The sequence below is a fragment of the Osmia lignaria genome, chromosome 6 (assembly GCF_051020975.1).
Source record: "Osmia lignaria lignaria isolate PbOS001 chromosome 6, iyOsmLign1, whole genome shotgun sequence".
NCBI classification, from domain to species: Eukaryota; Metazoa; Arthropoda; class Insecta; order Hymenoptera; family Megachilidae; genus Osmia; species Osmia lignaria.
Window position 1 is genome coordinate 4225929 of NC_135037.1, and position 12777 is coordinate 4238705.

The 12777-nt window shown below is 38.7% G+C and overlaps 1 protein-coding gene across 11 annotated transcripts in view; it reads right to left on the bottom strand.

Annotated features, from left to right (window-relative positions):
• LOC117601729 (uncharacterized) overlaps positions 1–12777 on the bottom strand; it is a 45404-nt gene that overhangs the window by 16346 nt on the left and 16281 nt on the right. The window contains exons 5-6 of one of the 11 annotated variants that reach the window (XM_076688697.1): positions 5532–6769; positions 3732–3877 (exon numbers count right to left, since the gene is read on the bottom strand). The exons of 6 other annotated variants lie outside the window; for them this stretch is intronic. In XM_076688697.1, coding sequence (XP_076544812.1) covers positions 3858–3877; positions 5532–6769 — 1258 coding nt within the window. In that variant the 3' untranslated portion in view covers positions 3732–3857. Of the gene's footprint in view, positions 1–463; positions 1763–2454; positions 3878–4604; positions 6770–7024; positions 9821–12777 lie in introns of those variants that run through there. 4 more of the 11 variants (XM_076688701.1, XM_076688696.1, XM_076688692.1 and 1 more) reach the window with 4 other exon arrangements.

The window sequence follows — 12777 nt, forward strand, 5'->3', positions numbered from 1 at the left end:
TATATTAAATTATATTTATTAAGTATTCTTAAGAGGATTAAACAACGCATACGTTTAATTAATTGTATGAACTTTAGAATTAAAATGTGATGATTAATTTATTATACTTCAACTGCTGTGACTGTATCCTGAGAAGTGATTTATGTATGTACAAATATACATAAACGAAATTGTCTTTTAAATTCTAATCATTCTAAGAAATAGAAATCATTAGTCAACTTACTGACGTTTATTTATTGCGTGGAAATTTTATTAATCAATAATAACACACACTATTTCGAAATTATTCCAATTAATCATAGAAACACAAAATGTATTTAGAATACTTGAAATAAAAATTCTTTGCAAATAAAGAGATACTTAAAATTAACTTCATTTTCCCATTCAAAGAAAAGTACTAGTTAATGTATCATATCACCAGTCATCAACTTAATGAACAATACAATTATATCTACCTTCCAGAAAAAAAAAAAAATCAGAATCGTTGATTTTTCACCGATAATCGATTGCAAAGTACTTTTAACTTTCTTCCAACTCAAACGTCTATATCAATAATCTTGATGTCCAACAGAAAACTACTTTAAACCATCCCGTAAAGGTAGCTCGCTGAAAATTCCAGATCAATCATAAGTTCCCATCCTCGTCGTTGTTCTTATCTACTTGATCACCTTGCATGTTCTGCAAGTAACTCTTGGCCACTTCGGCAACGTGCGGAGGTGTCCACTCCATGGGTGGCAGGGGTCCAGGGTGCTGCCTCCTGTGCCTGAGCATGCTGGACCGCTGAGTGAAATCCTCGTCACAGATATCACACTTGTAGGGCCTTACACCAGCATGAGTTAAAACGTGCTGATAGAAATTACTGGTGCAAGCAAAAGTTTTCTGACATATGGTACAAAGATAACTCTTGGGTTCACGATGCTTCAATTTCCTGTGATTTATTAACTCTTGACTGCTACGGTGCTTCTGTCCACATTCCTCACACTTGAAACCTTCTTCGTGGAGTCTAAGATGATTATCCAATATGATCCTCTGACGGAATTTCTTGTTACAAAGATGGCAATGGTGCTCGTATTTTAACTCTTTGTTTCGCTTACGATGCTTCCATTCGTGACCACTGATGTCGATCACAGTTTTACCACAGAACCGACAAACCTGAGGTTCCGAGTTGTGAGCCTTCTTCACATGAAGAGTCAAATCCGTCTTCACTTTATATCTACGTCCACAGTGTTCACATACGAACTTGGACTCGTCGTCACCGGTGTGAACACGTAGATTATGTCTCTTAACACTGTATCTCTTCTTGAACTTCGCGTTGCAGATGTCACACTTGAAGAAATAGTCAGGCTGATGGATCACTTTGTGCTTTTCCAAGGCTCTTTCACTTTGATACGCTTTCTTACACATGTCACATTTGTAGGGCTTGCAATGGACGATCGCCACGTGGTCTTCCACCATCAGATCATTGATGAAGCGTTTCCCACAAAACGGACAGATGTTCTTGATCTTCGCAAGGACGTCGTCCACTTCAGCATCGCCCTTCTGGCTGGATTCCGAAGACAACTGATTCTCAGATTTTTCAGTGGGTTCCTTGTGCACTTCTAGAGGGTCCTTCGACACTGGTTGATTAAAATTAATCGACGGAACCGCGTTCGATTGTCCTTCAGGTGTTGTTTTCTCATCTTCGTGCTTGGACGCTGGGACCACTATTAAGTAGTATGACGAACACTTGTCTTGCTTCGTTTGTTGTCTTACGATTCGTACTCTGAAACAAAGATAACGCATGTCAGCGCACAAAAAGCTTGTAGATCAATGTTGAAATTTATATCTTAGAGAATCATTGAATAGAAATTTCTCGATCGACGGAAACATTTTTTTCGTCATTCATCGTTTTCTTTTCTTCTGTAGAGAAACACGTGAGAAGACAGGTTCAAGCTTTGAAGTATACTGATATTTGTAACTTACTTTCTTCATTGTTTAATGCATACTTTATTGCAAACTGTGTCGTTTAAATACGAATTTAAACAGTCACTTTTGTGTTCCAATAAACACAATAAACAGTAATTAGAAGAAAAACTTGACACATGGTACTAATTATAAAATATACTATAAAATTTTTTTTTATTAGTTTCGTGTAATATTACAAAAAGTGAGTTTCTTCTGCTTCATAAATAAATGAAGATTAGGTAAATTAGGAATCCTTAGAAGAGTATCTAAATAAAAGGGCGAAGTTTTGATCTTCTTAATTAGAGGTTTACTTAAGTGCTTTACTTAAGTATTTATACCAAGTATATCACTATAATAATATATTATTATCTTAATATACTTAAATCCTCCAAATAAAAGTTATAATAATTTCTCTTCAAGATATCCACGTCAAGTTCCAATAAATGAAATGATAAAATGAAAAACTCCAATTAATATAAAAATCCTAAATAAATCGAGGAACCTAAATAAATTTGTCCTCAGCAACATACAATCTACACACCTTAAAAAATACCTCAATACACATCTTCTCATAGTGTCCACTATATACATTTTCAAACGAAACCACTCTTACAACAACCAGTAATACTCGCCGAACTCCTAAGCCTTATCTAAAATTTTCTTCGCAATTTCCGCTATTTTCGTGGTGGTAGTCAACGGCGGAAGTGGTCCAGGGTGGTGTTTCCTATGCCTACGTAAACTGGAACCCTGTGTAAAATCTTCACCGCAAACATCGCACTTATATGGTCTAACACCATCGTGGGTCAACACATGAGTGTAAAAACTACTTCTAGCAGTGAAAGCCCCCTTGCAGATGGAACACACAAAGCTAGGCTTATGCTTCAGATCCTTGTGCTTATGCAAAGCTGAAGGAAGATCAAAGGACTCTTCACAAACGTTACACTTGAAACCAACCTGATGCTGCACCAAATGATTCACCAACTGATTGTTATTCGTAAACTTCTTGAAACACAAATGACAAAAATGATGATAACTAACTTTCTTGTCTGTCTTCAAGTGTTTCCACTCGTGACCCACTATGTTCTTCACTGATTTACCGCAATACTTGCAAACGCTAGGCAGTTTGGTATGAGTCCTCTTGATATGATCAGACAAATCATTCTTCAATTTATAACGTTTGTCGCAGTAATCGCAAATGAACTTCGCTTCAAGGTTGCTGTGGAAACGAAGCTGATGACGCCTCAGTCCAAGCTTATGCTTGAACTTCTGAAGACAATTGACGCACTCTAAGAGAGTGAGGTCGACCTTGTGCGACACCTTCTCGTGCTCCCTAAGTGCCACCATTGAATAATAACCCTTCTGACACTTATAGCAAGTGTAAGGTCCCTTGTGAATCCTCTTATAGTGCTTCTGCATCAGGTTCTCGTCGTCGAATTGCTTCTGACATACTGGACAGACATTTCGTAGGGTCTCTAGTATCTGATCCACTTCCTCTTTTTGGCTGTCCCCTTCGGGCACCTTTTCAACTTCCTTCTTCTGTTCAGAGCATTTCCCTGTGCAGAGAATTTCATTTCTCTGCACTTCTGATATTTTGTTTCTTTCATTGTTCATTTCAATTCTGTTCCACGGATGATCGTTCTCATCTTCGACATAACATGGAAGAAATATGCTTTCTATCGGTAGAATTTCTGTATTCGTTGAATTCGTCAAATCGTCTTCGATTTTGATTATCGGAATACAATTATTCGATTCGATTTTTAAAGGATCACAATTTATTTTATCGTGCCATGGATAATTATTTGGGACAGTGTCGGTTTGTTTCAGATCGTGTTCAACATCTTCGTGGTTCCTTTTTATTTTCTGGGGCATTTTATTCTTTCTTTGCGTATTATCTCTGTTTCGATGATCGAGGATTAGCTGCCGTATCGCTGACCTGAAACATCGATTCGTTTAGTTAGTCGTAAGCAAAGATCCACGCGACTAATTAATTAAATGACACTGAGATATTCGATAAGGCTTCCTTAACAGTCTCCTGTGCACGAGTGTTCTCATGAAAAGGGAAGAAAGGAGAAGAATTGTATAGTGAAAATTGAACGATTTCTATAAATGATTTAATTGGAGGAACGAAAATATCAGTACAAATAACAGATGCAAAGAATATATGATTACTGGATCGTTCAATTAACATTTTGACTATCATCTTAAAAATAAAAAATAAATAAACTTAGAAACTTAAAAACATAATTAGATATAAATATTTTTATCAGACAGTCAAAGTGTTAATTAATGTTTTACTTACAATAACAATGTCACAGTTTCTAGACACTTTATAAATCTTTTTTTTACACTGTGAACTATGTACATTTTTAAATGCTGACCTGAGTATTATCGCTGGTAACTGATACTGAAAACTTTCAAAAAAAATTGCATATAATTTAAACGTAATAAAAGTCAAGGTAGTAGTGACTTGAATAAAAAAAAGAAAGAAAACAATACTGTATATCATTTGATAAACATAAATGCATAAAGGTAATGAAATTATGATGTATATAATGCATATTTTATAAATAAAAGCCAACAAAAAATTGTTTTTAAAAATGAAAACAAATGGTATAGATTTAAGTGTGAAAAATGTCTCCACCTCTTTAATTTTTTAAAAAGGGTGATAATTTCACTGAATTTGTTTTGCAACGTTCAAGAACTTAAGATAATAGAAAATTATAAAAATTTTCAAATAATTTTTAATATGCATCAAGGGATGTTTAGTTTAGAATTTTAGGAGATTGCTTCTACCCCATGGTATACACAAGGGTTAAAATAGACTAGAATGGAAATCGGAAAATTTTTTCGACCACTCTGTAATATTTGCTAAATTAATATTGCAATTAAACAAATACTAATAATTACACGAAATGTAAGAAATTAAAACAAAACTTCCCCAAATTTATATAAAATCTCGAACAACATTAACTTGACAAACACCCTTCTAAATAATATATTTTCTCATTTAATTCGTCCATATTCAACAAATATAAAAAACAAAACAAAAATTACGTCGACCATTGCGAGTTTTCGTTCAACAAATCTAACGTTTTTAACATCAACTTAGCAAAAATCCTCCTCTCATCCCTTATCTCTTTTAACCCAATTAAAATTTTGTTCAACAAATAACATGAAAAGAAAACATGAAAAAAAAAAAACGAAGAATCTATGCCGATTATTATAAGTCTAATGTTCATTGATTTCGAGTTTGGTGAGACACAACGGTGGTGGTGGTGGATGATTTCCAGGATGCTTACGACGATGACCCATCATGGTACTCCTCTGTGTGAAACTCTGTCCGCAAAGATCACAAATATAAGGTCTTTTACCAGTGTGCGTTAACTGATGCACCCTAAGCGTATTGGTCCTAGAGAAGGGCTTCAAACAGACCTTACACTGATAAGGCCTTTCCCCGGTATGCATTCTCAGATGCAACTTCAAAGAATAATTATTCGCGAAGGTTTTGCCGCAAGGATGACACTTGTAAGTCTGCGAGTGAACAGACACGTGCTTGCGTAGATTCTGTTCGTTAGCATAAATCTTACCACATATATTACACTTGTAACTATCAATCTTTTCCTTAGGTAGTACGTGCTGGTAGAAGTCCTTGCTCGATTCGAAATTCTGTTCGCAAAGTGTGCGTAGCATGCTGGGTTGACGATCATTATGTTTCTTCAGGAGATGATTGGCCAGTCCGTTCAACAATTTGAACTCTTTGGGACAGTGGTCGCAGCGATAACGAGTAGTGTCTCTGTTGGCCTCCTCTTCGTGGGTCGCTTCATGGTTCAGGATGTTCTTCACTACCCTACCACAGAACCTGCAGATGTACTCTGGTGGGTTCAAATGGATCCTGTCTATGTGGATACCTAAGTCGTGCTTCAATTTAAAGCACCTGCCACAATAATCACAGGTGAACTTTGGGTCAACGGTGCTGTGCTTGCGGATGTAATGATTCTTCAGGCCCAGAGTGGTCTTGTATTTCAATTTGCAAATAGAACACTGCAGGAACGAAGCTCCTTCGTGGGTCTTCTGGTGCTCCTCCAGGGCTGCTTCAGACCCGCACCTCTTTTGACACATGTCGCAGCTGTATCGCTTTCTGTGGGTCCTGCGAACGTGCTTCAACATCTCGGTTTGATTTTTAAAATTCTTCTGACACAATGGGCAGCTATTTTGCAGGCTCTGATCCACTGTTTCTTCAGAAGTATTTTCGGATTCATTCTTTTCTTCCTCAGGCTTCTTCTCTTCGGTATCCAGAAATTTCTCTTCCATGTTCGTATACATTTCTTGAGGTGCTGTGTTTGGTTCTTCTTCCTTCTCTTCGGTGATCTTCTCAGTTTCTTTAAAGTTCTTCCGAGCTTCTTCAAGATTTTTCCGGGCTTCTTCGAGGTTTCTTCGAAGGATATCTAATTCGAATGGGGCAGGTACCGCAACTCTCTTGATTTCGTACGACACTGATCCATCGTCACTTTGAAATGGTATCAACACACTTTTGATTATGTTCAACCCAGATTTGTCCTTCACTTCGACAGGTACCAAGGTGTTCTTCACTTGTTTCGTTATTGGGTTTCTAACAGGCACTAGAACTGTTTTCACTGCACCAGTTGAATCTCCAGTTTTATTTATAACTAAGTCACTGTCAGCTTTATCGTCGTCTTCGTTCTCGGAGTCTCTTTCCACTTTCATCAGCAACGCATCGGAACGATCTTCCTTGGAAGCTGGAATACTTTTACCTTTGTATGCCGCTCGATCCTTACCCTGGCGCAGGGATGCTTTCGCGAGCCTCCTGAAACACCGATTCGTTTAGTCAGTAGCAAGAAAGGATCAATACGGTGATGTTGGACAAGATACATTCTTGAATTGTCGACATAAACGATCACAGAGTCTTTTCCACAAGATTCGTGGCCATCTTGCTGGGGTTAGCCCTTTCAGTGTCTGAAGGAGAGGAGAGAAATGGATTCATTTCGACGATTTGCTAGGAGAGTGATATAACTGAAAAAAAAAAATAAATTTTTTGAAAATCTTCAGCAATTGACACTGTTTCGGCTAGTCCTTATCCAAGGGTTAATTAGTCGCATTGCTATTACATTCTGGGTCAAATATTTATTTTTATCAAGAATTTTAAGGCCATCTGCTCTATTAACATTTTAACTAAAGGTGACGAGTTAACTCGTCAGTGGAAAATGCTCCTCCAGGGGAACGACGAGTTAACTCGTCATGGGACAATGCTCCTTCAGAGAAACGACGACTTAACTCGCTACTGGAAAATGCCCCTCCAGAGGGATGACGAGTTAACTCGTCGTGGAATTTTGAAGACGACCCTCGTAAATTTAAATTCAGTACATTTTTAACCTTTCAACTTAGCATGACGAGTTAACTCGTCATATAACTATTTGACACAGTAACTTCCCAATTAAAAAATTAGTAATTTCGCAACGTACATAAAATGAAACTTTAAAATTAATTAAAAAATTGCAGGAATTACAGAAATACCTTAAAATTAATAGTCCTTTAAATGTATCACTCTTCTAACAAATCGACGAGTTAACGAAGAATTCTGCAGTGAAAACGATCGTGCAATTTCTGAAAAGGATTTAATTAAAGGAACAAAGAATTCAGTACAGACGATAAATGTTTCGAACATTGCACTGAAACAATCTCTGACCTCGTGATTAATATGAATTTACAATCGATGCTACTTACATCGGTAAAGTGTGTCACAGCTTCTAGAAACAACCAACGTTTATGGAACTCGCTCACATTCTCTCTCTCTCTCTCTTACACAAAATTCCAGACGAATCCAATTACATATCAACGATTTATTCGCCTTCTATTTGCACTGTTCCAATTTCCTACCTTATTTTCATCGTTGCATCTTACAGATTTGCTTTAAGTACATACGATTATGTACACGTTCGTGTGTTCGGTACGGTGCATCGTATCGCTGATATGAACCGATGAACCATCTGCCTCGAAGAGAAGCAAATTTCACCAAATCATCGTGTATTACCTTTTACGTTCATCGGCATTCGATTAAACAAATCAATTATACAAATATAATACTCGTTCATAAACGCAGACCTTGAATGAAAGCTCTTTATTCAATCGTTATAAACACTTTAACACTTTCAGACCCGAAATATTACTCCCCTCCAGTTGCCTGGCAACCGTTCGTCGAACAATCTCGCAGTTTTATTAATCGCTAATTAACAATGGGGTCCCGCGTAATCGTGTGGCATGCAAACAAAAGGGTAACCTCCGTCGATAACGTAAATCCCGACAATGGAACCGATTCAACTGATTCGAAAGAACATCGTGAGATAACCGCAGCAAGCATCGAAACATGTAACGTTAAAACGAGTAATAGAACTGTAGCGGCGGATGAACGAAACGTGGTCACGGAACGATTCGTTCGTGGCCAATCACAGCGAACAAAAGTGCGTCTGCGCAATGATGAGCACCAATGAAGAGCGGGTCCGTTACAGAGAGTTCTAGCCTCGTGGGGGGAGGAAGGCACTCGGATTAAACGCAGGTGGACTTCTGATGAGCCGTCAAGTTTCCCTGGCAGGAGAATCCACGGTTGCAGATCTGACAGACGTAAGGTCGTTCCCCCGTGTGTCCCCGCCTGTGGATCGTCAACGTCGACCTCTGCGAGAAGGCTTTGGGGCATTGGTCGCATTTGTACGGTTTCTCACCGGTGTGAACCCTCCTGTGCATCCTGAGATTCTCGGAATCGGTGAAACCTTTGCCGCATATGTCGCAGACGTACGGTTTCTCCCCGGTGTGGATGCGCCTGTGCTTCTTCAGATGCTCGGCGCTGCTCAGACTCTTGCCGCAGTAGTCGCATAGATACAATTTAGTGGGATTGTGGCTCTCCTTGTGACGGAACAGGGATCTCTTCGTGGCCAGGACCCGGCCGCAGATGTCGCAGGTGGTGCTGGTCACTTTGTTGGCCTTCATTTCAGGATGCATGCGTCTGCAGTGGGCCGATAACTGTCGTCTCAGGTAGAATGCGTTGTTGCATAGCTGACAGACGAATGGCTTGTCTCCGGAATGAATGTTGTAGTGCTCTTGAAGATCTATCGCCTTACGGAAACGCTTGTCGCAGTCGTTGCACTTGAAGGGCAGGTCTGCCTTGTCCGTGTGCCGCAGCATGTGTATGCTCAGCGCTGCCAACACCGTGGTCTCGTAATCGCACTCCTTGCAGACGTAGCTAGGGTAGAAATGAGTCTTTTCGTGCCTGGTCAAGTCGCGGAACAAACGGAACTTTTTCGGACAGTGTTTGCACGTAAGGTCACCTACGGTGTGTCTCATCAGGTGTTTCTGATAATTGCTTTTGTGTCTGAACACCTTGTTGCAGGTCTTGCAGACGAACTCCGGTTCCGATTTCTCTTTCTTCACCTTCAGATCGGACGAATGATTCACCGAATTGTTACCGCCCTTTCGGCTACCCTTGCGACCAGCGTGCTTCTTCATGTGCTTCCTCAGGTTCACGTACGTTCTGAACACGCGTCCGCACTGGGAACACGTGTTCTTACGTTTACTCTTGTGCTCGAGATCGTGATTGTCCAGCAGGGCCTGAGAGGCGAAGAACACGCCGCAGAGCTTGCAGTGGTAGGCCAACGGTAGATCCTCTTCGTCGTCCTCGTCGTTCACCTCCTGCTTGATGAAGTCAGCCGGTTGATCGGCGGGCAGGCTGACCGGGTCGTTGGCGGGCGCCGATTCCGGGCATTTAACTGGCGATTCGTCGGAATCGGCGTCCTTTTTCACCAGCTCGAGCTTCGTCAACATTGCCATCGGATAATAGTCTTCGGAGAAACGTTGCTGCTGGTCGTACCTGAAATTGAAAAATTTGAAGGGCCACATCAGTATCGAGAGTCCTGATTGGGCGATCACGTCGTCTTTCAGCCCTAGGACACCACCGGTTCCTGGGTCCTATACAATTTCAACGTGACGCACCTGAATTCGTTTAATTAATGTTTGGAAATTGATTATTTTCTCGAGAAACTTTTACGAGGCCTGCTAATATTTCATATAACGAAACGATTATTCGTGAATATGGTACTGAATTACGATTTCTAACAACACACTGCTCGTCTATGGACTATGTTAAACAGTTCTTTTTATTTAACAACATTTTTACATGTCATGGTAATTGAATTGGGTGAGAAAATACTTAAAATTTCTTCTCTGGATCTCCTTTTTTCTTCTAAGTAAATACAAAATGACTGAACAGTGGGAAGAGTATGGGAAGATTAGACGGATAAAAATATATATAAAAATATAATTCTGATAGCTTTCAGTTCACAGCTTTGGCATCAGTGAATTTCAGGATCAGGACCGAATCTGTAGCTTCTATTCAGCCTACACCTTTACTTCGATTCCTATTTAAAAATCTAACGCTTACGTATCGCAGTGGAAAGTTAAAAAATAACGTACACGGTTTGTCCCAAAACACTTGCCATAAAAATACATTAAAATGTTTTAACGAAACCCGTTGAATCTTTGAAACACCCTCAAATTTGAAAATAAAATATAGTCATCCTTAGGACAAACCATGCACGATCAGGTATGAGAGTAGCATCCCGTCCATTTAATTTCCATCGATCACTCTGACTGATCTACCGCAACATTAACAGAGTGAACTTTAGTGTGAGCATTCAAAGACGACCTGGACACGAACGATTTGTTACAATAATCGCAATGGTACGGTCTCTGTCCCGTGTGATAACGTTTGTGAATGACCAGGGTCGAGTGCTGGGTGAATGATTTCCCGCAAGTATCGCAAGTATACGGTTTCTCCCCCGTGTGGGTCCTCTTGTGGACCACTAGGGTGCTCCTCTTCCGGAAGGCCTTGCCGCAAACGTCGCAGATCAACAGTTTCTCTCCACTGTGAAGGCGCAGATGATCCTGAAGAGATCCTTTGGACGAAACCGATTTACCGCACAGATGGCACTCGTGTTTGTTCTCGCCCATGTGGGACTTAACGTGCAACACCAAAGAATTCTTATAAACGAAAGTCTTCCCGCAGAACTCGCACTGATGCTTCACAGGCTTGAAATTGGGATCGTGGATCAACAGATGCTTCACCAAGGTATGATTATTCGGGAACGATTTGTCGCAAGAATGACAAACGTGTTCCTTGGCGCCGTGTTTCACGTTCATGTGACCGTGGAGTTCCGCGTTCGTGAAGAATCCTTTTTGGCACACCTCGCAGTACCTGGTGTATTTATCGAAATGTCGTCTGTGATGGGTGGTCAATTGAAATGCTTGGACGAACGCGTGTCCGCAAACGTTGCAGACGAAATTCTTCTCATAGGTATGGATCCTCCGATGGACGGCCAAGGTGTTGGTCCTCTTGAAGGACTTTCCGCATATGTCGCATTGGTAAGGACGAGCGTCGCTGTGGGAGACCAGGTGCCCTTCGTAGAGATTCTTCGTCCTGAAGAGCTTTTTGCAAGCTTCGCACTGATAGAACGTTTGAATCGTCGATTGTTCTGAAGATGTTTCTTCGTGTTTCGTTGACTTATCCAAAGAGATTCTTGCAATTATAGGGTCGTTTGAATTTCTTTGATCTTTTTCTTGTTTGACAGAGAACGGTGACACTGATTCTTCGATTACTTCTCGCGTTGATTCGATATCGGTCCCTGAACATCCTGCTTCCGTTGATCTGCGAATAAAATGAGAAAAAGAGTCTCGTCAATAGCGATTCGTACACTATCAGATGATGTAACGACAACTTTTATTTAACGAGAGGATTTGGTTCGTTCTTTTTTATTGAGGAAGATGATTACATATTCTGAATACATATAGCGTTGGATTTTTCAGTTCCTCTTCTTTCTTCAGGATTGTACGTTTACTTTCGTTCGTTTTAGAATTTAGATTTGTTGCTGGAAGAATAAATGGATTTTTACAAGGATAAAACTTTTATATTATAATTCTTGTACTGGTATACAGAATAAGTTACATTAACAAAATTTTTATGTCATGAAAATTTCTTCTGTTGCTTTCGTTTAACGTATAATAAAATTAATGCAAATAAAAACTTAAGTAACTAGTTTGTATAATGTTTCGTTACAATTGTGATACATATACGCGAAGAAATAAATGTTAAATCATTTTCAGAAATAACAGAAGATTTTGAGATTTTTCTATGTGATGTTTCGTCTACATAAATCTTATGCTACTTAGAGATAAAATATACAAAAAATGCATATTGCTGGTCTTTTTACGAGAAATGAATTAATTAACTTTATGTGCGTTATTAATTTTTGTATTATATATTTACATGCAAAATTATACAAATAAAAAAAAAAATAAAAAAAAAGAAATGGATTACTGCAAAATCACAATTTTATAGACAGCTCGTTTATTACACTTTGTCTATTCTATCTGTAATTCGTGGAAAATTAATTATTAAGGAAAATTATTATATATTATGTTAGCAACTTTATTCTATTATATTGTTTATTATATGTATGTTTTATGAAACAAAAATTAAAGTAGCACATACATATGTAAGTTTAATTAGTTTGTTAATGACTGTATATCATGGCACCTCAAAATTAAAATAATATATTTTATATTATTTCACACATTGGTTAAATATTGCTGAACGAGTATCAGTCTTGTTAGAAGACTTCCTAATACTTTGTTCTTTTAATATTTTTATTGCAAAATTTATATCTTAAATTATTGTTAACTTATTATGTAGTTGTAATATTCTTGTATACAATATATTGGCTGGTTTGTAATTATTCTGTAGTATAATAAATTGATTGTGCAGCAGAGTAT